This window comes from Medicago truncatula, chromosome 7 (genome assembly GCF_003473485.1).
Source record: "Medicago truncatula cultivar Jemalong A17 chromosome 7, MtrunA17r5.0-ANR, whole genome shotgun sequence".
NCBI classification, from domain to species: Eukaryota; Viridiplantae; Streptophyta; class Magnoliopsida; order Fabales; family Fabaceae; genus Medicago; species Medicago truncatula.
Window position 1 is genome coordinate 32917545 of NC_053048.1, and position 24704 is coordinate 32942248.

The 24704-nt window shown below is 33.7% G+C and overlaps 2 protein-coding genes across 2 annotated transcripts; both read left to right on the top strand.

The window, feature by feature from the left end:
• Positions 1-2591: 2591 nt before the first annotated feature.
• On the top strand, positions 2592-4533 carry LOC11410091 (soyasapogenol B glucuronide galactosyltransferase). Its single transcript, XM_003623386.4, has one exon. The coding sequence runs from the start codon at positions 2687-2689 to the stop codon at positions 4178-4180; it is 1494 nt and encodes a 497-aa protein (XP_003623434.1). The 5' UTR covers positions 2592-2686; the 3' UTR covers positions 4181-4533.
• A 10256-nt stretch (positions 4534-14789) lies between these two features.
• On the top strand, positions 14790-16652 carry LOC11426463 (soyasapogenol B glucuronide galactosyltransferase). The gene has a single exon (XM_003623390.4). It carries the CDS (start codon positions 14868-14870, stop codon positions 16359-16361), a length of 1494 nt encoding a protein of 497 aa, XP_003623438.2. The 5' UTR covers positions 14790-14867; the 3' UTR covers positions 16362-16652.
• The last annotated feature ends 8052 nt before the right edge of the window (positions 16653-24704 follow it).

Here is a 24704-nt window from a genome sequence, read left to right on the forward strand (position 1 = left end):
ATCAGATTGTCCCCAATGTCATGCCAACGCCAACAATTATGGGAGAAACACTAAGTATCAAAATCACACAGACCCTATATGAACGTGGAATGAATTTCAGTAAGACCAACCTATGGGGACGTCTGGTTTTAAACAATGGAGAGAAAGCCTATTCTACAAAGGAGATTGAATCGAAATTACAAAAGCACTGGAAGACTGCAGGTTCATGGCGCATGATGTCTCTTGGAAGAGGTTATTATGAATTCTTCTTTGCTTCAGAGATGGATAAATGTGTCTGGGCAGCAGGCACAGTTATGCATGTTCTTTTTGAATGGTCCAAGGATTTCAATATGCATACGCAGCGAAACACTCACGCTCAGGTTTGGATTCGCCTGTTAGAACTTCCGCAGGAGTATTGGATGAAACAAACTCTCCGGGAGATTGCAAGTGCGGTGGGAACCCCTCTTGTGATAGACAATGCGACAACAAAGAGATTGTTTGGACACTACGCGAGAATTCTAGTTGATATGGATTTCACCCGTAAGATTTTTCATGAAATTGTTGTTGACAGGGAAGGATATGCTTTCCCGGTTGTCGTGGCCTATGAATGGATTCCCGACTTCTGTTCTCACTGTCAGAATATCGGCCATGACGTCACTGTCTGCAGAAGACTGTATCCTAGAAAGGAAATCACAAAGGACATAACAGCTGCCAAAGAAATAATAGCGCATGGGAAAAAGCAAGTTCAGGCAACAAAAGATACTTGGATTCGAAGGACTGAAAACCCTTCAGGGATCGGTTCTTCAAGAGCATTTGGCGCAACACATGACACTACTTCAGCACCGGGTCTTATAGAAAGGAAAGGGAAGTAAATGATAATCTTCAACAAGATATTCGTGTTACTGAGCAAGAAACAGAAGTAACAGCAATTCCTCTACAAATTGAACCACAAACGAACCAAGATGATGAAATTCCGGCCCAAATTGATTTTCATGAGGTGCAAGAGGAGGATATTGTTCCTGTCAGATCAGAGGTTGTGCCTGTTGCTGTGCCGATTCCTATGCTTGATGACCAAAATCATGAGGAAGAAATACCTGACCATATAGATGCAACCCCAACAGCAAACCAAGGGGCAGACCGCACAGACATTACGGGAGGAATTCCGTCACCTGTGGTAACTCATACTTCTAGTCCTGTTATTCAGAATAATAATTTTAGTATGCAGCTTGAGGGAAATAATCTTGAGGGAAATACTATATCTGTTTTATCTCCCGTAAAAAATAAAACTCTTGATATCAGTAGTATTGTGGCTCCGGAGGATTCTAAGATAGATCCGGTGCAACAAAAAGACTTAGATTTTATGCACACTTGGCTATCAAAGGCAGCAACAACCGAGGTACCATTTACACAGGTTGTTTCCAAGTCTCAGAAAAAAAAAAGAATATGCAAAAAGTTTCGTATAAAACCCGCTCTCAGGGTCCTCTTCCACCGTTTAAATGAATATCATTTTTTGGAACATCGGAGAATTGGTAATCATGATTCCTGACTTGCTTTCTCTGATTGGTGTCGGCTACATAATCCGTCATGGTTATTTATTGCGGAACCTATGGTTTATTATGCTTTTATTCCGAGTTGGTTTTGGGGGAATGTATGTGTTACTAAGAATAACAGGGAGCCTCTCATTTCTTACATGTGGTCGGTGTGAGGTTCTGACTCTATATATACAGTAATTTTTGTCTCTTCTTAGTCTGCAGAGGAACAAAATTATATATTGCAGGTATTTATGGATGATTATTTGTTCTCATATTTTCCGTGATGGAAATGGTTGTGCGGCTGGCCTAGCAGCCCTAGGACATGTCATAGCTGATGCTACTTGCTTCATCATTTTTCCTTCTACGTTGTTGGCGGACTTTGCACATGACAGGAATGGGCTACCAAACTATAGATTTCCTTAGTTTTTTCTGTTCCTTTTTATTTCTGTTTTTTTTCCTTAATTTTGAGGGTTTTGGCCTAGTCCCCTCTTTTGTAAATATTTTTCCTTTTTTTTATTAATAATATTACGTATTGGGAAGGCGGTAGAGGATGGAGGTTTCTGTGGGGTGCCAACCTAGTTGGGATGCTGCAGATTCTCCCGGATGCCCAACCTTTCTCTTGGTCTTATCAAAAAAAAACATAGATTCTCATTTTTCATAAAATCTCTAAAAAATAATCTATAAATAATTTTACGTGAAAATGACTTTTATTTTAATCCATAACAAACGGGCTCTTAGTTGGTAATATATATTCTACTTTGGAATGTCTGAGATTCAAGACACCACCAAAAAATATATTCTATTTTGACTAGGTTTTTTTTTGACAAAACTATTTTGAATAGTTAAGAAAAGGCTTGTGGAATGCACATTTTGGTACCAAGCACTTCGTGATACTCGTGTGTCTCGCCTCTCACGAGATAAACTGGTGGATGGACGTTTTACTCTTATTTATTATGTGGTGAATGTCACGTGCTTGTAAATTAAAGCATGTGGATCTGTTATACTGTACGAAGGAAAAGTTACTTTAACGTAGCTACCTTAAATCACGGAAGAGGCTGATGACAAATGCTTATTATATATAAGCAAATGAAACTGATGTACTTCATTGGTACCTACCATTAAATATCAACTCTCCCAAATCCTAAACCCTAAACCCTTAACAGAACCAAGCAACAATGGAGTCTCAACAATCCCATAACAAACTTCATGTTGTTTTTCTTCCATTTCCAACTCCTGGTCATATGATTCCTATGATAGACACAGCAAGACTATTCGCCATGCATGGTGTTAATGTTACCATCATCGCTACACATGCCAATGCTTCAACATTCCAAAAATCTATAGACAGTGACTTCAATTCAGGATACTCCATCAAAACTCATCTTATACAGTTCCCTTCAGCTCAGGTAGGTCTCCCTGATGGTGTTGAAAACATGAAAGATGGAATTTCATTTGAAATACTAGGTAAAATCACCCGCGCAATAATTATGCTCCAGAATCCAATTGAGATTTTGTTTCAAGATCTTCAACCTGATTGTATTGTCACTGATATGTCGTATCCGTGGACAGTGGAAGCAGCTGCAAAACTAGGTATTCCAAGAATTCATTATTACAGCTCAAGCTACTTCTCCAATTGTGTTGCTCATTTGATCATGAAGTATAGACCAAATGATAATTTAGTTTCTGATACACAGAAATTTACAATTCCTTGTTTTCCTCATACAATTGAGATGACTCCTCTGCAACTTCCTGATTGGTTACATGCAAAGAATCCTGCCGCTGCCTATTTTGAACCAATGTTTGAATCAGAGAAAAGAAGTTATGGAACACTATACAATAGTTTTCATGAACTTGAAAGTGATTATGAAAAATTAAGTAACACTACAATGGGGATCAAAACTTGGAGTGTAGGACCAGTTTCAGCTTGGACTAACAAGGATGGTGAAAAAAAGGCCAAAAGGGGACACATAGAGGAACTTGGAAAAGAGGAAGAATGGCTAAATTGGCTTAACTCAAAGCAAAATGAGTCTGTATTATATGTAAGTTTTGGTAGCCTTGTTAGGTTTCCGCATGCTCAGCTTGTAGAAATTGCGCACGGGCTTGAAAACTCAGGTCAAAATTTTATCTGGGTTATAAAAAAATATGATAAAGATGAAGATGGAGAAGGTTTCCTGCAAGAATTTGAGGAAAGGTTGAAAGAAAGCAAAAAGGGCTATATCATATGGAATTGGGCATCACAACTTCTGATATTAGATCACCCTGCAACAGGAGGGATTGTGACTCACTGTGGTTGGAACTCAATTCTTGAAAGTGTGAACTCGGGTTTGCCAATGATCACGTGGCCGGTGTTTGCTGAGCAATTTTACAACGAGAAGTTGCTTGTTGATGTTTTGAAGATAGGGGTCCCAGTAGGAGCAAAAGAAAACAATTTATGGATTAACATTAATGTAGAGAAAGTGGTGAGAAGAGAAGATATAGTTAAGGCTGTAAAGATTTTGATGGGAAGTGACCAAGAGAGCAAAGAAATGAGGATGAGAGCAAAGAAACTTGGTGATGCTTCCAAGAGGACTATTGAGGAAGGTGGAGATTCTTACAACAACTTGATTCAGTTGATTGATGAGCTGAAATCATTAAAGAAATCTAAGGCACTTGGTGTGAAAGCAGATTAGATAAGTCAAATGAAGGAGTGATGTTTGATGCTTCAGGAGGTGTAGCAGATGAAGGCTTTCAATAAGATGAAACAACATCAAAGTATTTTTCTCTATTATAGAGATCGTAATATTGTAGCAGTTGTTAGTTTTTCCGTATAATGGTGGTCTTTGACATCTCTTTTCTCAGGACTTTTCCTTTTTTAGGATAGATCCAGTTTTTCTTTTCGTATATTTTACCCATTGTGACTCTGATGTATTGTTTCAGGCCTCTCCTCTCCTGTCTTTTATATATAGTGCTTTGAAAAAAATAAAAAATTCTCTATCAATATTTCCTGTTATCTGTAGTCCAATAATCAACATCCAATCATTCTTGTGCATTGCGATGATGATAAAAGAAGTTAGTGAGTGTTTGGTATTTACTAAGCATTTTTCATTTTATGCTAAGGAAAAGATGTGATGATGAATTAAGTTTTGTTGTCTACTTTGGTTTTCTTTATAATATTTATCATTGCATTGGTCATATTAATTTTTCATTGGTAAATGAATCTACCATAGCTGCCATTGATTCAATGAGTCCAGGACTACAAGGCTATAAATTAAATGTGATGCACAAATTTGGTTTGTTTAGGATCAAGAATTTAGTTGAGACGTGTTCCACCTCAGTTTTACCATGTACTAGGATCTGACTCAGATTTTACTTTAAGAAAACTGTTTTTTTCCTCCTTAAAAAGGAAATAGCTCATAAAGTATGTCTTTAAACCTCATCAGAATTTCCATTTTATAAAGCATATGATGAAGCGGGTTCAATAATGCTTTAACTGATTTTTCCATAACCTACTGGCCTTTTTATTTGATAGATTGAGGAAATGACAATTAGTCATTGGAAACACAGACACACTAATGAAGGAACCAGAGTTTCAACCCAGATCACAGCGTCCGACTTAACAATTTCGACATTTTTATCGGTTAAACTGCTCTTAACCATACCTATAAACCCCTTACCGTTCAAGCTTGATTAGTAATACCATGCTTGATTTACTCAATCACACATGTTCTATTTTTTTATTAGGATTTTATCTACTATACATCTACATATACAAAGTTTTACTTTCAAGAAAATCTAGGTTGTACTCTCGGAACAAAGTTTTACAATTAAGAAATATATTTGTTTTAAAATTTTTATTTTAATTTTCAATTCATGTTAATTTTTAAAATATTGATTATTTGTAAGGTTTTTGTTTTGAAATGTTAATACTTTAAAGAGTGCTAAGTAAGTTTTTTTTTTTTTTTTTCCTTTCTATTTTGCACTTTTGCCATTTTTTTTCTACGTCCCCACAGATCTCCAAGGGAATTCCATCAACATACAAATACTCCTCACCGCATGGTGTTTGTGATCATTTTTCTGTTCTGCTCGGGTTCGCGATCGTGATTTTTCTCAGGTTCTCCCTCTAATTCCTGTTCGTGTTTCTCTTCGCTTTGTTTCCTCCATACCCGCCTTGCCATGTTTGATTGGCAGGCAGAATTGGCAGCTCCGGCCTCTATGTCGTCGGCTCCCTCACATACTACATCTCCTCAGATTGCTACGATTGCTTCATTGTCTGTCTCGGACTCTGCTCAGTTGATTCCAGTCCCTCCGAAATCCTTTGTGGCGGCATTAGGGGGCTATCGTTCTTCCCCTTTGGAAGAGTCTCCTTATCTGGTTTCATGCATTAAGGGGGATGCTCTTTCCATTAGAATTGATCAGGATGAATATTCTAAGGGCCTGGCAGAATGTCAATATGCACTAAGCGGACAACTGACCTTGAATAAAGGAAATAAACCATACACAGCTCATGATGGACCGTTGTAATATATGAATTAGTAGTTGATACTCTCTTATTTAATAATATTATTCAGTCTTTATTCAGAATTATTTGTGTTCATTGCTTTTCATATAATTGCTTGTATGACTATTAACCCTAGCTTCTTGAATTATATGAATTGATATTAAGAATTGAATGACTATTAACCCTAGCTTTTAATCCTGAATTAGTAATTTTGTTTGATTCAACATAGGAACCTAGAGATAGGAAATTGAGAATCATGACATATGAATTAACGTTCTTTTATCGCTTCTGCAGTTATTCAATCAGTTTAAGAGATTAAAAGGTTATAACTTAGGAAAGGGTTTTGACTCAAGAGATTGATCAAAACTAATTTGTTAATTCGTCGTAAAGAATGAATAGTAATTAGTAAATAAGGGAGGTAATTACTCATATAGAACAATAGGGGATTCATCGGCTTAATCATTCTTCTTTAATCATCTTTTCAAACAACCTTTATTTACTTTTGTTATACAAAAATCATCTGCCTAGGGCAATCATATAACTTTTACATATCCTAAAATAATAACGTGCTTGCTATAATTGGAATTAATACAGTCCTTGTGGAACGATATTTATTACTACTTTGATAGTTATTGGTACACTTGCCAATTATCTATCATGAAGCCATATACATGTATATGATGGCAATTCATGCTTTAATGCACGTGGTAAATCAGTTTTTGAATATGATGTGTGGTGAACATGTTTTAAGAAACTTCATTACCAGCAAGACATATTTTGCATTTTTCCTAGTTTGTTACTTACCGAATATATTTTGTTTTATCTTTTTGTTATGCAGTTATTTGTTTTTCTCTTTTTGATGTACCGGTACAAGCTCGATTTTGAATTTAGAGATCACTTTGTTTCGGAAAAAAAATTATTTGTTTACTATTTCTATCATTCACGGTTGAAAGTTTGTTCTTTTTCCGCTAAAGTTCATTGAATCCTTTGAAATATTAAAATCCCATAAAATCCTTTGAAATCCTTAAAATTCAGTGTGATAAATCCCATAAAATCCTTAAAAGTCAGTGTGATAAATCCCTTAAAGTCTTTTAAAATCTCACATAATCAATACAATCCCACAAAGTCTTTTAAAATCCTAATCCAATACACCCCCCTAAATTAGGCAAGGTTTGGATGATGGTTCACCAATGGAAGATGGTTTCGCTCGGTAAAGGATACTATGATTTTCTTTTCGAGTATCTTGATAATTTAAGTTGCATTTGGGCGGCTGGCACTATTTCACTTCAACTAGGTCTACTTTGTCTCTCTCAATGGACGAAAGACTTTAACCACAACACTCAGAAACAAACTCATGCTTCAATATGGATTAGGCTAGTTGAGTTGCCTCAAGAATATTGGCGTGATAGAACGTTGAAAGAAATAGCTAGCGCCGTGGTTACTCCAATCTCTCTCAACGCCCCGACATGAAATAGGGCCTTTGGACATTATGCATGCATTCTGGTGGACATTGACTTGTCAAAGAGGGTTTATAATGAAATTCTCGTTTAACGGGAGGGTTTCAACTTTAAGGTGGAAGTCCAATACGAACGACGTCCGGTTTTCTGTCATCACTGTTATGTCATTGGACATAATGCATGATGTGCAAGTTGTTGCACCCAGAGGCCTCTAAGGATACAGATCGTGGTAAAAAAAGTAACTGAACCAAATAACAAATCTACTCATCAGCCCCATGGTGCGAGAGGAGCTTCTTCCTCTGGTACATTACAATACGTGGTTGTTGTAACCGCACCAGCAGCTGCCACAGTTGGTGAGAATGCTCCACAACCCTTTGTTCCCCATAAAGATGTTGTGGCAAGTTCTTTAAGTTTTGCTTTGCAAGACTTTTCAGATGCGATTCCTCAAGGTGTGTTACCTCATTCAAACATACCTGTGTTGGAATTGGCGTCAGATGTAGCGCACAATGACATACAAAATTTTGAAGAGGAAAGAATACTTCAGGAAACTAGGATCGTTGACATTCCAAAGGATCATGTTGATTTTGTTCCGCCTGTTTACACCGTTGAGCACGTTGACGTGCATGAAGAGGTGGGTGGTAATGTTTTGTCCCAGGTTAGGGAGGTTAGTTCGTCCACTCAGACCACAGCTGCACAAGCTGACACTATGGTGTCCCCTCAAGATTTGGCAGCGGTCTAGTTGCCTGTACAACATTTTCCCCACGAAGATGCAGATATTGTTGTCGATTCCGCACCTATCAGCCTCCTGTGACAAATTCTGAAATGGTTATGGATGCCTCATTGGATGGAACTTGCGGTGACATCACTTCAAGTCACATTATTACCTCCCGATAGCCGGACCCAAAATAGTAGGTGTTGGGATCACGTCTGTCGTAACTGAATCCACCGTTACAATTGTTGTCTGACATGAAATCGAGTGGTGGTATAGTAAATCCACGTCCACCAAGTGGGCTACCGCGACATTTCCTATGTCGTCATTGTTGTTGTTCTTGTCGCGATTTGTAGTGTTGTTGGCGTTCCCGCCGCCACCTCCACGTCCTCCCGTATGGGTTCTGCGGCCAACCCCATGTCTACTTGCACCGTTGGGTCGATTTGGATTGAAGAGTGAATCTTTCAATTAAGTGGCCTATGAAAAACTGGCGATTATTTAATTGTTTTTAAGATACACATTATTTAGTTGTTTTTTTTCTACCTTTTTATATCTATGTGTGTGTCTAAATCCTGTAACTATCCTTTGAAAAAAAAATCTTGTGACTATCCAAAACTTTCTTCGGAAAAACATTTTATGTCACTCACCAAAACTAAAACTTAAATATCAACTCTCCAAGAAATAAAACCACACATCCACCTCATAGATTCCAAAAGCAACAATGGACTCCCAATAATCCCATAACAAACTTCATGTAATTTTTGTTCCATATCCAACTCCTGGCCATATGAATCCCATGATAGCCACATCAAGACTATTTGCAAAGCATGGTGTTAATGTCACCATAATCTCGTGTAGCTCGTGTCATTATTTCATAATACCTCGTGTCAGACAAGGTTAAGCATCCTTTACAATGCATAATAATAAAAAAAATAAAAAAAAAAATCATCATTATTTCATAATACCTCATTTGTTTATTTCCTAAACCATACTAGATAGTGGTATCGGTTTAGTGGATTTTTTTTTATGAAGCATTGACATGTGTAGCAATGATGGTTTCACTTAAAATTATAGAAAAATACAAACAATATGTTGTTAATTTTTTATTTATGGAAAGTCCTAACAAATACCTTAAGGATACTAGTTGAGGAAGTAAATATAGTTAAAATATTTTAAAATTTGTATAGTTAAATTCATAATGTGTAAAAAATATCATTTTCAATACAAATTTTACATTTTTGTTTTCTTAACTAATGTCCAAAGGCAATAGTTGGCATGATCATTTATTTATTTATTTTATGATTGATTCTATCTATACAACTTAAAAAAATTCTATCGTGCACAAGTAACATATATTTTACATCATTCATTAGTTTTTACAATTGAATTAATAAATTCAACCGGTAATTGAAATATCATATGACTTATTGATTCATTAGTAAAAAAATATTTGTTCATATTGTAAAATTATTTTAGTTGAGCATGTTAGACAAAATCATGTTTTATTATGTATCTATTTTGTATAGTACACCTTTTGCAGTCTTTTATGTATTTTTTTTTTTTTTTATGTCAGCATGTCCTTGAAGTCTTTTTTATGTATTTTAGTTGAGCATGTTGTACAATGCCTTCTTTTATTATGTATTTATTTATGACAAAATCATATCGTAACATATTAGTTTTAAGTTTATTTTAATCACACATAAATCTTTTAAGTTGTAAAAGTTTTGATTTAGTCCTTCTGTCACATTATCATTTTTATAATGTTTGGTTAACAGAAGGTCTAAATAAAAAACGTTTACAATCAATCTTAAAGGACTTATGTGTGACCAAAATAATTTAAAGGACCCAATGTTACACACCTCAAACTTAAAGGAATTATGTGCTACTAAAATAACTTAAAAATCAATCTGTTACAAATTTTAAACTTAATTGACCCCTAGTATAATTTAGCCTAATTCTTTCTATCATACTTTTATTGCGTTCTTATTCTCTATTGCATTGGTTTTCGTGTCAATACCTATTACCTTGGTTGTTCCACAATTTAGCGCAAAATGGGCGTTCAAATAAAATAGCTCGGTAGAAAAACAATCTATCTTGGTCACAGAAATAGAAACTGAACTTTAAATATCAACAATCTCACAACCAACTTCATATAATTTTTCTTCCATTTCCAACTCCTGGTCATATGATTCCTAGGATAGACGCAGCAAAAATTTACTATTCATGGTTTGCCTCATACTATTGAGATGACTCCTCTGCAGCTTCCTGATTGGTTAGGGACAAATCATTCTACCACTGCATATTATAAACCAATTTTTGAATCAGAGAAAAAAAGTTACGGAACACTATACAATAGTTTTCATGAACTGGAGAGTGATTATAAAAAACTTAGTAACACTATCTTGGGGATCAAATCATGGAGTGTAGGACCAGTTTCATCATTGGCTAACAAGGATGATGAAAAGAAGGGTAATAGGGGACACATGGAGGAGCTTGCAGAAGAGGAAGAGTGGCTAAATTGGCTTAACTCAAAGCAAATTGAGTCCGTACTGTATTTAAGTTTTGGAAGTGTAACTAGGCTTGATAATGCTCAGATTGTAGAAATTGCACACGGTCTTGAAAATTCAGATCATAATTTTATCTGGGTTGTAACTTATAAGGAAAAAGGAAAGAGATGAGAGTGAAAACACTTTCCTACAAGATTTTGAGAAAGAATGAAAGAAAGCAAAAAGGGATATATCATATGGAATTGGGCACCACAGCTTCTGATATTGGATCACCCTGCAACAGGAGGGATTGTGACTCACTGTTGTTGGAACTCAATTCTGGAAAGCGTGAACTCGGGTTTGCCAATGATCACATGGCCAATGTCTGAGGAGCAATTTTACAATGAGAAGTTGCTTGTTGATGTTTTGAAGATAGGGGTCCAAGTAGGAGCAAAAGAAAACAAGTTCTAGATTAACATTAGTGTAGATGAAATGGTGAGAAGGGAAGAGATAGTTAAGGCTGTGAAGATTTTGATGGGAAGTGGCCAAGAGAGAAAAGAATAAATTCAGCATCACCAAGCTGAATCAACTGAATGAAGGTATTCCAAAGTGAGCCTGTATTACTAAATAGAAACCATGCTTCAATTTTCAATTCTATTATAACCTACGAAAGCATTCAGAGTTTTCCCACAACACACTCAGCATCACATCAGAGTTCACTGATACTTCTCATTAAAGGCATGTTTGGTGTTCGATACAATGTGATTACACTTGGTTATGTTATTTTTTAAATTCCTATCAGTGTCAATGTGTCATTGTCGTGTTTGGTGTCTGTGTCATTGTTTCATACATTATCATACACTTTTTCTCATAAGTTATGAGGATTTTCTCATGTTGTTTTAAATATATAGCTTTCTATATAACAACATGATGAAGATCCTCAACATGTTGTCAAAAATACAAAGAAACACACCAAAGAAACTATGCAAATTTTTGTCATTGTGCTGAGGGTCTACCTAATGTTGTCGCAAATAGATAGCTCTCTATTTAACAGCATTATGTAGATCTTCAGCATGCTTTCAAAAATGTTGCTCTCTATTTGAATACCAAGAGGTTTGCTATGAGTTAGATCTTATTGCCTTGGCGATAGAAATATCTCAGTTGGCAAGGCAGCAGGATCTAACTCAAAACAATCATCTTGAAACACCTTGTTGTAGATCTGAATTTGAAAAAGTTTTTATGAGAGCTCGACCCAGATGGCCTTCCGATAGATATATGTCAGTTGGCAGGCCAGCTGGATCGAGTTCAAAAGCACCTCTTCGAACATCATCCTAGAATATGTTGTTGTTTATGTTTGTTTTAAGCTGCTTACTTTTTTTATGCATTTATTAATTATTGTTTATGTCACATTCCATGAAAACTCTCTAAATAACCCCTCCAAATAGGCATTATGGTGTTGTCCGGATTATACAATCCGGAATGTTTTGGACGGTGCATTTCACCAAAGGTTTGGCCAGTTAGTGGGTTTTAATGCGTTGTTTGGACGGTTTTGAATGACTAACATGTTTTGCTTGATTGTACTTATGACCTAGGACATGTTTTAGGTTATAAATAGGCATGCATGTTCAACAAATTCCTTCATTCTTCACTTCACCTTTTTACTTTCATTTTCTTCAAAAAAAATTAGTTTTGTAGGGCTGTTTGTGATGTCATGGTCATAGTTGACCGTTCATATAACCCCTACAATTGCTTTGCAGCTTATGCGGGGGTTATATAACGGTCAACAGAGACCTTTAACATCAAAGAAAACACCAAAAATCTCATATCGAAACTATACGAATTTTGTTTTCCGGAAATCTTTAACAATCTAGTTCGGATTACATAATCCGAACTAGGGGTATTTTTGATTTTTTCGTAGGGCGCACGAGAAACAGGCAGGGTGAAAAAAAGTAATAGTCTAAATGTTATTAACCAAAAAAGTCAAAGGGGTTTAAAGCAAGGAGACTCGTTGGGCCTTTCTTGATTCTTTTATTGGCAGAGGTTTTTGGTGGTTTGATGAAAAATGTGGTTAATTTGAATTTGTTTAATGGTTTTTAGGTGGGGAGGGATGGTTTGACGGTTTCCCATATTCAATATGTGGATGACACCCTTTATAAGGAGAGGCGTCAGGGACAATCTTTGACCCATGAAAGGTTTGTTAAGAGGTTTTGAGCAACTGTCGGGTTTGAAGGTTAATTTCTTCAAGAGTTGGGAGTTCGTGGATACAGTTTGTAGTTTTTCCTTGTTTGAGTCTTCTGATTGAGGCAAATACTAGGTAGTTTCTTCAATTCGCTTCACTACTTGGTTTGTGCGATGAAAGCTTTCAATATGCATTTTAAAAACAAAATCTAAACCTATCACTCCACCGGGGCATTTCACCAAACAATATGTGTTAATTCTCAATAAAACCTAGGAATACAAAAACAAATACATTGCAAAGATTTTCTTATACATACATACCTCATTCATTCCTAACTTCAAAATGGATTAACTATTCAGCAAAAACATTAAAATTGTTTATGAGTCAATCCCATGAATTCGGAATATCTGCTAAAAGGAAGACCGGCAGAGGCCGGTTCTTTCGAATTTTCAAAAAAATAAAAAAAAAACTATGTTAAACGTTATTATATACTCTTAGCTATTACCAAATGATTCCTTTACATTTTTATTGTTTCATTTTTTTTTAATGTTTTTTAAAGATGATATTAATCTCGTCATTCTCCGACAAACCTCCATGTACTCAGCTCCCTTATATTCTTAATTTTTTTATTATTTTGAATATCTATTAAATTTTTTTTTTTATGAAAGATGAATATCTATTAATTTTGAATATATCTTATAGCTTTTAAATATCTTCTATATATATATATATATATTATGCATGTGAGAATTTATTTTTTCCTCATTAAATAATATTCCTACTAAGTTTCCTCTAAGCTAAATTCTTGGTTCCGTGAAAACATTAAACTAAGTCTTTGAACTAACAAATTTTTCTTAATAACCTATTTAAAAATATGTTTTAGTTGAGTAACCTATTTAATTTTTTTAAATAGTTCACATATTTATATAATAATTAAACCTTTATTAAAATAGCCTACAAACTATTCCATAAATTTTAAAATACATGTCGTAGTCAACCATTTCACACATGCCAAAACACAACTTTGACCGTTGATATCTTTAATCACCTATAGTAAAAAAATTATAAAAACTTAATATTTTGTAAATAGTTATCAAAACAAATCGAACAACATCTTATATTTTGTAAATTATAAAATCAATGCATGTCCCACCACCTCATGTGGGTTTCATTTTCAAAGTGTAGGTCCTACGTTGATTTTACCCAATAAAAGAGTGAGTGTTAGAGAAAGTGTTCAAAAGAGAGTGTTGTTATCACTCCTCATGCTAACATTTGTATTTAATTATATACTAAAGTTAAAAAATTGAATCAAAGTAAGTTAGGTGAACAGTGCACATTGAAACAATGTGACAAATATTATTAAGTGACACAATTGACCTTGTCACACATACCAATGCAAATTTTGATCTTAAATAACTTTACTGATCTCTTAGAAAAAAAATATAAAAATTTTATTTTTTGAAAATATTCATCGAGAGAATCCAACGACATCTTATATGAAATTATTTATCTTTGTATATTAGTAGAAAAATACGATCAATTTTTTTTTTTTCGAAGGAACAGTCAATAATGCATATTTTCAAATATGTCATCTATTATAGGACAGAGGGAGTAATGTTTTGACATATCGCATGGATAGATGTCATGTAATATAATAATGTCACATCAATGTTTTTCTGTGAGGTCGTATTATCAATGTTCTAATGTAACACTCTCTAGAACATATTTACTCTTGGTTTCCTCATTACTATTTTTTTAATAGGGTATCACCAAGTGTATAAATTAGAGAAAAGGTGACTGAACAGCTGCCTCTTTTTTCTTAAGGAGGTGTACACACAAACACAATTCTTAATTACTTAACAAAGAAGGAATGGAAGCAAACAAAGTAATAACCATTTTTCTTTTGCTTTTGAATACTATTGTGGGATGAAGAGGTGGCATGTTCCCACTTTGAAAAACAATTAATCTCAGCCACAAAAACTACCTTTAAATACCAACTCTTCAAGTAACAGAAACACCCTACCATCTCAAAGTTTTCAAAAGCAATAATGAAATCTCAACAATCCCATAACCCACTTCATGTAACTTTTCTTCCATTTCCATCTCCTGGCCATATGATTCCTATGATTGACACTGCAAGACTATTAGCCAAACATGGTGTTAATGTAACCATCATTACTACACATGCCAATGCTTCAACATTCCAAAAAACCATAGACAGTGACTTCAGTTTAGGATACTCCATCAAAACTCATCTTATTGAATTCCCTTCAGCTCAAGTTGGTCTTCCAGATGGTGTTGAAAATCTCAAAGATGGAACATCCTCAGAAATTCTTAGTAAAATCAACCGTGGAATATCGATGCTTCGAGATCCGATTGAGGTTCTGTTTAAAGATCTTCAACCAGATTGTATAGTCACTGATATGATGTATCCTTGGACAGTGGAAGCAGCTGCAAAACTAAACATTCCAAGGATTCACTTTTATAGCTCAAGTTACTTCTCCAGCTGTGCCTTTCATTTTATCATGAAATATAGGCCTCATGATAATTTAGTTTCTGATACACAGAAATTTACTATTCCTAGTTTTCCTCATACCATTGAGATGACCCCTCTGCAGATTCCTGATTGGTTAAGGGAAAAGAATCCTGCCACAGCCTATTTTGAACCAATTTATGAATCAGAGGAAAAAAGCTATGGCACACTATACAATAGTTTTCATGAACTAGAAAGTGAATATGAGAAACTTTGTAATACTACAAGGGGGATCAAATCTTGGAGTGTAGGACCAGTTTCAGCTTGGGCTAAAAAGGATGATGAAAAGAAGGGTGATAAGGGGCACATAGAGGAGAATGGAAAAGTGGCAGAGTGGCTAAATTGGCTTAACTCAAAGCAAAATGAGTCTGTACTTTATGTAAGCTTTGGAAGTTTAACTAGGCTAACTCATGCTCAGCTTGTAGAAATTGCACATGGGCTTGAAAATTCAGGTCATAATTTTATCTGGGTTGTAAGGAAAAATGATATGGATGAGAGTGAAAACAGTTTCCTACAAGATTTTGAGGGAAGGATGAAAGAAAGCAAAAAGGGCTATATCATATGGAATTGGGCACCACAGCTTCAGATATTGGATCACCCTGCAACAGGTGGAATTGTGACTCACTGTGGTTGGAACTCGATTCTTGAAAGCTTGAATGCTGGTTTGCCAATGATCGCGTGGCCAATGTTTGCCGAGCAATTTTACAATGAGAAGTTGCTTGTTGATGTTTTGAAGATAGGGGTCCGAGTTGGAGCAAAAGAAAACAAGTCATGGGATAGTATTTGTGTAGAGGCGATGGTTAGAAGGGAAGAGATTGCAAAGGCTGTTGAGATTTTGATGGGAAGTGGACAAGAGAGCAAAGAAATGAGGATGAGAGCAAAGAAACTTGGTGATGCTTCCAAGAGGACTATAGAGGAAGGTGGACATTCATACAACAACTTGATTCAGTTCATTGATGAGCTGAAATCACTGAAGAAATCTAAAGCACTTGGTGACTCAGCAGACTAGAGAATTGAAATGAAGGAGTAGCTGATTAAGGCTTTGAATATGATGAAACAACATCCAAGTTTTTCTCTCCAGCTACTTTTTGCTGTTATCTGGAGTTCAATAAGATGAATCAATATCCAATTATTGTGCACTTCAGTTTGCCTTATAACAATATGTATTAATTCATCACTACAAATATTTTAGTGTTCCATTATGCGATACGTTGTAGTATACTGTATAACTCCAGGTGAAGTAAAGTATATGTTGATGACAGGTTTCAAAATTGAGGTAACAAAGGTTCCATAACTATAAGCAGCTATATCCTGGGAATGAGATGACTATATGCCCATAAAGTGCTTTAGAACAATTCTCTCAATAAATAAACAAACAAGGAACTAAGAGTGGTACTATATAGAAGCTGTAATCAATTTTAAGAAACTACATCACAAAAAAGAGGCATGATTTCTGTAATACAGCTTGCAGGAAAGACGATATAGCAGTGGATCAGATCGTATCCTTACCATATCCATGGTCCATATAGAGTTCCACCTTGAAGGAATTCCAAAGTGATCCAGTGCTACAAAAAAGAAACCATGCTAGAATTTCATCAATTCTATATAAGCATCAGATTTTGCATTGTTCCAGTTTTCTCTTAACATACCCTGCATCAGAGTAAAATCATCACACACTTTTCTGACAAAATTCAATCATATTAACAGTTTGTAAAAACAAATATAAAACCATCTTCCTAGGTATTAAGAATTCTGACTCCATTGGGGCATTTCATCAAACAGCATATGGTTGATTTGTTAGAAAAAAGGAAAATTTTCTTACATAAAACTCTTCTGGTATGCAATTCATTCTGCTGAGCAACGCTACATATTTTTATGTAAGGATTTATATAGGATTGGACAACTCTCCCCTTTCAACTATGGTTTTGAGGTGGAGTTTGGTTCAACATGTATCAAGCAAAATTAGTCTGTAGAAATTCAACATTAGTTTAGAAATGTGAAACAATAATCCCTTTCTAGTAAATGAGATTTCTCTATTCACACCGTTCAAATACTAGTTACAACCTCAAAAACAAAAGATGGATAATAAATGATAGTAGTAATAAATAATGGATTGTGTCCCGTGAGTTTAGCTCAATTGGTTTGAAATTACATAATATGTATAGGTCGAACCACAAACACCCACTTATTCACTTTAAAAACGTGAATTCATAGTCAACAGACAACTTGACAAAAAAATTAATAAATAATGGATCGTTGACTTTGATGCATTGTGTTGGGTATTTGAGCATTAGGTTCATTGTTGCTAAAACAAATACTCATGTATGATGTTGGATACGATGTTCCAACATCTTGGCATGGTTTAGCGTGCTCTGTTTATGTGGCTTGGTTTACGCAAGTTTTATCTTATTAAAGAAACCACGCCTTATTTCTTATTCACCAAGTAACATATTTTTGTCCAGAATCAACTAGGTGATTTGTTTCTAAAACATAGACAATATTTTACGATTCCTTGATGGTGTTTTTGGCGGTTCCTAAAGATGTTCTTACTTTTTAGGAGTTGCTATATTTGTTATTATTTTGTTGCGTGAGATCACTGAAGATTCTATGAAGATTTTATTCACGTGACTTGTGCTCCAAGAAGCTTGTGTTTCAAGAAGAAAGATATTTTTCAGATGGATATTTTTATTTGTGAAATATATTTCCAAAAGAGATTTTGGAAGATATATTTCTAAAGAATATTTGTTTCAATATATTTCTGAAAAGAATATTTGATACAAATATATGTTTGGCCTGAAGGAAGATTTAATTGTGCAAATATATTTTTAGAAGGAATCTTGGAACTATATTTTTGAAGAATTATTTGTTTCAACATATTTCTGAGAATAATATTTGAGTCAAATATATGTTTCTGCTGAAGGCTATGTAAGGAAGACTCATACCCTAGTTTTATTCACCAATTCAATGTTATTGAATTGAGTCTTTTAGGGTTTCATTGTTAAGCTGTGTGCTTTATATTGTGAGTCTCTTTGTATCATATTGATGAGTTTGGGTATGCTCAATTTACTCCATTTAGGGGTTTGGATGCATGACATGTGGCAAACAAACATCCTAAGGCTGAGATTTTAAATTAAAATAAATATTTATTTAATTAAAAAGAAAAAGAAACTCCATAACGTTTTTCCCAACACACCGCTTCCTTTTCCCGTTTCACCACCAGCATCTTTCCTTCTCCGTCGCCGCTACCCTTTTCACCACCGTCCTCTTTTCTTCTCTCTGACACAGTTGCCTTCCACCACCGCCTTCAATTTTGCATTCTTACATCTGTCGTATATTTCAGCAGGTTCAATCTAAAATCAATCAAACAGTTTATAACACCAATTGATTCATCAACCTTTATGTGATTTTCACCTTCATTAGAGTAGTGTTTGGATTTTGTATTTGCGCAATGGTTCTTCAATTACCTCCTTTGTTTATTGCTCGACATTTTATGTTCCGGCGGCAGAAGGAGTGAGTGTCGCAGCAATGTCGAGAGTAAGATGAAAACACATGAAGAAGAAAAGGTTTGCGATGATGATGATACATGTGGTTTCGACAGAGAAGGGGAAGAGGGGAGGTGGTGTAGAGGAAAAAGGCAGGGATCTAACACAGTTTGCGAGGAAGAGAAACATAACGCTTTCTTTTTATTTAATTAAATAAATAATTATTTTTTATTTAAAATCTCAGCCTTTGGATATTTATTTGCCGCATGTCTTGCATCCAAACCCCTAAATGAACTAATTTGATCACCACCTAAATGGAGCATACCTGAACCCCATATTGATGCATTGAGCAGCATGACCTGTAGTTGAGTTGTATCAAAACCATAGCTTTACAAAAGAATATTTTTTTAGGGTTTTGAGTCATTGTTATTTGTGAGCCTTTCTTGTATAACCTTGATACATGTTAAAGACTTTGTTTTATTAAGTTGTAAGTTTTACTACTCCTAAGCTTTGAAGCACGGAGGTAGTTTATGTTTGAAGGTAACTTCATCTTTTTGAGTTGTCATCAGATAATCACAAGGGCTGTGATTAATTGAGGGAAGTGAGATGGAATCTCAGATTTAGGAGTTCCTAGGTTGAATTTAATACAGGTAGGTCCTAGGTCTAGAGTTGTAAACGAGGAATTTGCTGAGAACTTAGAATAAGGAATACAGTAGTGAATTTTCTTCTTGGCTTGGTAGCCTCCAGATGTAGGTGAGTTGCACCGAACTGGGTTAACAAACCAACTGTGCGTTTTACTTTTTTGCCTTTTTTATTTTCCCTGTTCTGTTTGTTTTATGCTAACTCGATGTTGAAATATCTTACTCAACATTTTATTTCTGTCTTATGTTGAAACATCGTATAAAACATCTAAAAGCTAGTCCGACCGAATTTCACATTGAGTTGATAATGGATTTTATTAACTACTCATACTCCCTCCCACCGGTCCTTGTTATAAATTTTAAAAAAAATAACAAAAAATCGATTTTGATTTATAAGAAAATGTCACAACTTTTAAGGTGTTAAATGATTTTTCTACCTTGTACGAAAAAAAAAAATATTTTTCTACCCTCATTTAATGGTTGTCTTTTTAATATTGTTGCATGTATTTAATGTTTCACGATATTTTCTTTATGAGTTTATTTTTAAGAATATTTAAAAAGACTCTATTTTCTATATGGTATATTTGTAAGAATATTTAAAAAGTTATAACAATTACCATAAAAAAAATGTCAATTTCTAAAACATTTAAGTGTTAAATTAAATGTGTCATTTCCAAAATATAAAATTTAAATTAAATATATAAAATAACTAAAAAACTTATCATGTTTTACTCATATCATAAAATGGAAAACTATAGTCCTGTCATAAAATGCAAACAAATTCGCAAAACATGAGAAAAAATTATAGTCATATGGTATTATAATGGAAACCAAATTGTAAAACATGAGAGAAAAAAAAACTATAGTCATATCCTATAATGGAAACAAAAATGTAAAACATGATGAAAAAAATAATAGACTTAAATCTAAAAATGAACCATTTCCAAAACATGCTGATGTATTTTGGTTCAGATTCAAAGCAGTGGTGTTTGCAGTGCGGTTTGGATCAGTTTTGATGTAAAGGGTCATTAAATCCACAATAAAAATCACATGTGATTTGGTTTGGATGAATATTTAAAAAAAATGATCCGATCAAAATATATATGTTTTGATTTGGATATGTTTTTGGATACCCAAAATACAACATGTAACTTTTTTAATGTTAATATCCAAAATGATCGTTTATGTTTGAAACAAATGAAGTTGTATAATATTGATTAAATTAGTACAATATATAAGATTAAAAACCAACAAACATTAGCTTAATGCAATATATAATGCTAAATAAATAAATATTAAAATTTGGATTTGCTGTTTGGTTTGATTTGAAAAATTATTCCGATTCGATAAGAGGGGTTTCTACAAATTAACATGTAAAAATATCCAAAAATATTCGATTTTATGAGGTTTTTTATTTTTTTGAATGATTTTGTAATTTTTCTTTGGAAATTTGAACATCCCCAAAGTCAAATTATAGTTTATTCTCATAAACTATGTTGGGGATAAATGAAAATTGCTTATTTTGTAAATTTTATTACCATTGTATAAGTTCAAAGTTTCCAAGGTTGTTTAACAATAATTAATTTTGCTAAGAGAATTAAGGTTGTTTCAAACACAAGAGTCAGAAATCCAATTCATTACAACTTATTTAGTATCTCAAATCTCTTACTGTTGGACCAATTTATTGTTTATATTTTTGTAAGCTCTTTTAGTTGTAGTTTTTGTAATCACTATATGTCATCTGCATGTAGGACACTTGTCAAAAGTCCTTTACTTAAAGAAAACCCTAAACTACAAAGCAAAAGAAAAACATTATCAAGTTATTACATGTCAAAGATGGGTGATGATAGCAAGAATAAGATACCGACACAAAATTCTTAAAAAAATAAATAAATAATACCGACAAAAAACGCTACTTTTTGCTCAGAAAAATATGATACAATATTTAACTGTGAAGGTCTTGTTTGTTTTTGTAGTGGATTAAATTATAATGAAGTTTATGCTTGCAATATTATATTATAGATCTTTTTGATGAGTTTCTACGGAACACTCTTTAAACATCTCAAATTTAAAAACTATTCCTTTAAAAATTCAACTATTACAATTTCTATTAAAAAAATACACAAATTTTCATAAAATTTACCATATAAATTTCTTAAAGATAACGTAAAGATACTCGTTGACATTTCACTTCTAACATAGAATAGCACATAGAAATTGAATCATAACCAGCCAGATTTTCTAGAATTCTCGCTTTGACACATTGTCATCACCTTCTAAAGCACAAGGTATTTTTCTACTCTTTAATACATATTTTTTGTTACCTGTGAATTTTTTCTGATGATTTAGGCCTATGATTCTAAATTGATTGTAATTACGTTGCAAATGTTAATATTGCATGAATATACAAACAAATGCAGTCGATGCCCATAATTGTAACTATAATGTCGTTACAAAGACATCAAAAATCATTATATTACGGACACAATTATAGTTATAGGCGAGAGTTTGGAACTAAAAAATATTAATTTTTAACAAGATTGTTGTAACAACCTAAGATAGGTCTAATGTAATAGAATGGTCAAAATAATTGAATTAAATAAGTCATCATATTCTAGAAGAATTTAGAGAGATGCCGAGTCATTGGTAAGTTGTTCGAATACGAATGCTATAAATAAGGGAGTGATCATTGTAATATCAAAATGAAAGAATGAAGAAATTAGAGTAATTCTCCTCCATTAATGAACAACCTTAACAATTAATGCTTTCATTACCATGATTCCCCTCCTTGCCATTACTACATTCACAACCTTCACAATCCTACCATTATCAAAGACATCTAACATCAAACTTTGATAACCATTGTATCCTTTAATCCTTTATTCTAACTACACAAGACGTGCATAAAAAAAGATCATCACACAAGGATTTTCATAATGATACATTAAACAAAACATACAAATATCAAACTTTGATAAAGATTGTATCCTTGAAACCTTTATCCTAAATAAAAAAAACAGATACATAAACAAAAAAATATCTTAAGACAAGGATTTCCATAATAATACATTATACCAAACCTAAAAAACAAAAGCTTTGATAAAGAAGATTGTATCCTTTACTCCTTTAATATAACTAAAGAAAATAGAAGAATAAACAAAAAATATCATAAGACGTTGAAAACAAATATATAGTGAATGCAATGATAAAACAGAAGAAATCGATTTATTAGAATGAAGGAGAAAGGAAGAAGTTTTACCGGGAAAAATAGGAAAAAGTTTTGATTAGTTGGAGTAGAAGTTTTGAAAAGTTGAGTAGAACTTTTGATGTAGTAGGATATGATCGTGTGAGTAGGAAAGCAGGGCCGACCTAAGGGGCTGCCACTAAAGCAAGAGCTTTAAGCCCCTGAATTTTTCAGGCCTCATATTTTTATCTTTGAAAATATTTCCGTACGTCAAATTTCGTTAACATGTTCACTTGAAGTTCACATGGTATGCAAATGAAGAGTCATACTTCATGTTGTAAGTTTTAGGAAAAAGTTGTTCTAAATATATTAGGAAAAGGTTTTGATTAGTTGGAGTAAAATTTGTAAAAGTAAAACATTAATTTATATTTGTATCATTTCAATATTATTTTGTTATTTTATGATCTCTAACAATTGGTAAATAATGTCTATATTAAATATGATTTTTTGAAGAAGTCAAAATGGAATTTATTAAAATTACAATGAATCCTAACAAGCACAAGGAATGCTAGACTAGGAGTCGTAAAGTAGCAATATACAAAGGAAAATAAAAACTGTACCAAAACCCTCACCCAACATACATAAAAAAAACCTCAACCAACGTCACAAGCTGCCACACAAACAACTTCCACCACCTACATTATACTGCTCACAAACATAACCCCCAAACAACAACGTCAAGAACCAACACAACAACCAACAACCTTTGAAAAACAACTGGTAACTATAATGATTGAAACAACAACAACCAGCTTCGCCGCAGCAACAATCGATGTCACCAACCCACTTGAGTTGGCCTAGTGGTATTGGCTTGGGACCTGAGAATGTACTCCTCTTTGAGATCTCAGGTTCGATTCTCCCTACAGCCAATTTAGGTGAGTTAATTTAGCTTCTTCAAAAAAAAAAAAAAATCGATGTGACCTTAACGAATTCACCTTTGCAACAGCAACAACAACAACCATCCCAATAGCAAAATCCACCTTCACAACAACAACACCATCGATACACATCGACAAACCACCAAATAATAGAGTAGTCGAACCTGATGAGAAGGTACTGATCGAACCCAACCATTGAAGACCCACCGTCACATCCTCACACCACCAAAAACGTAGCATAGATCACCACCTCACACAACCATCACCTTCTCTACATAGATCTGGATCGGAAGGAAACAACCACCACACAAAAACACCAGACAACCAACTGTGTTTTTCTAACAGCCGCAAACTCAGCACCAGGAAGGAAGAAAATCACATTACCCCCATCATAACTCAACCCACAAGCTCCTCATCATCATCATCATCGCCATTTTAATATAATAAAAAATAGTATTGCGGGTCTATTTTAATATAATAAAAAATTCAATACATATTTTTCGCTATTTTTTATTCACAATTTCATTAACATGTAGTTTTAAACCCTTTTATAAAATATGAAACAACCCAAAATAAAATTAAAATATGTGAAAAAATTCTAAAGACAATAAAACATGGTTATTTAAATGTTAAGTTTATACTCTAAATTATAAAATCAATAGCAAAAGATTTAAATTTAATTATCATTGATATTTAAATTATAAAGGAATTAATTAATTTTTCTTAAATGGTGGTTCAAAATTAATATATATCTTAAAAAATTATTTATGCTAAAATAAATTAAAGTGTAGTGTATATTTAATTATTAAGGGAGAGGTTGTAATTCAAGCATCTTATAAGGGAGGAAAGTACAAATTTTACTTTTCAAGGGAGGGGAATGTATATTATAACATAAGAAGGAAGAGAAGTGTAATTCAAACATCTTTAAAGAAAGAGAAATGGAGGGAAATGTAATTTACTTTTAAAAAAAAATATCATTGTTTAAGTTGTTAACTTCGTCTACATTGTTTACTTATTCTATTAATAAATCTCTATAGCCATTTTCATCTATGTTTATGTTGTCTTTTGAGAGGAATCTATGTCTATATTGTTAGTTTCTACCTTGTT

Coding starts and splice junctions, on each gene's coding strand:
- LOC11410091 (XM_003623386.4), top strand. CDS start 2,687: ATGGAGTCTCAACAATCCCATAACAAACTTCATGTTGTTTTTCTTCCA.
- LOC11426463 (XM_003623390.4), top strand. CDS start 14,868: ATGAAATCTCAACAATCCCATAACCCACTTCATGTAACTTTTCTTCCA.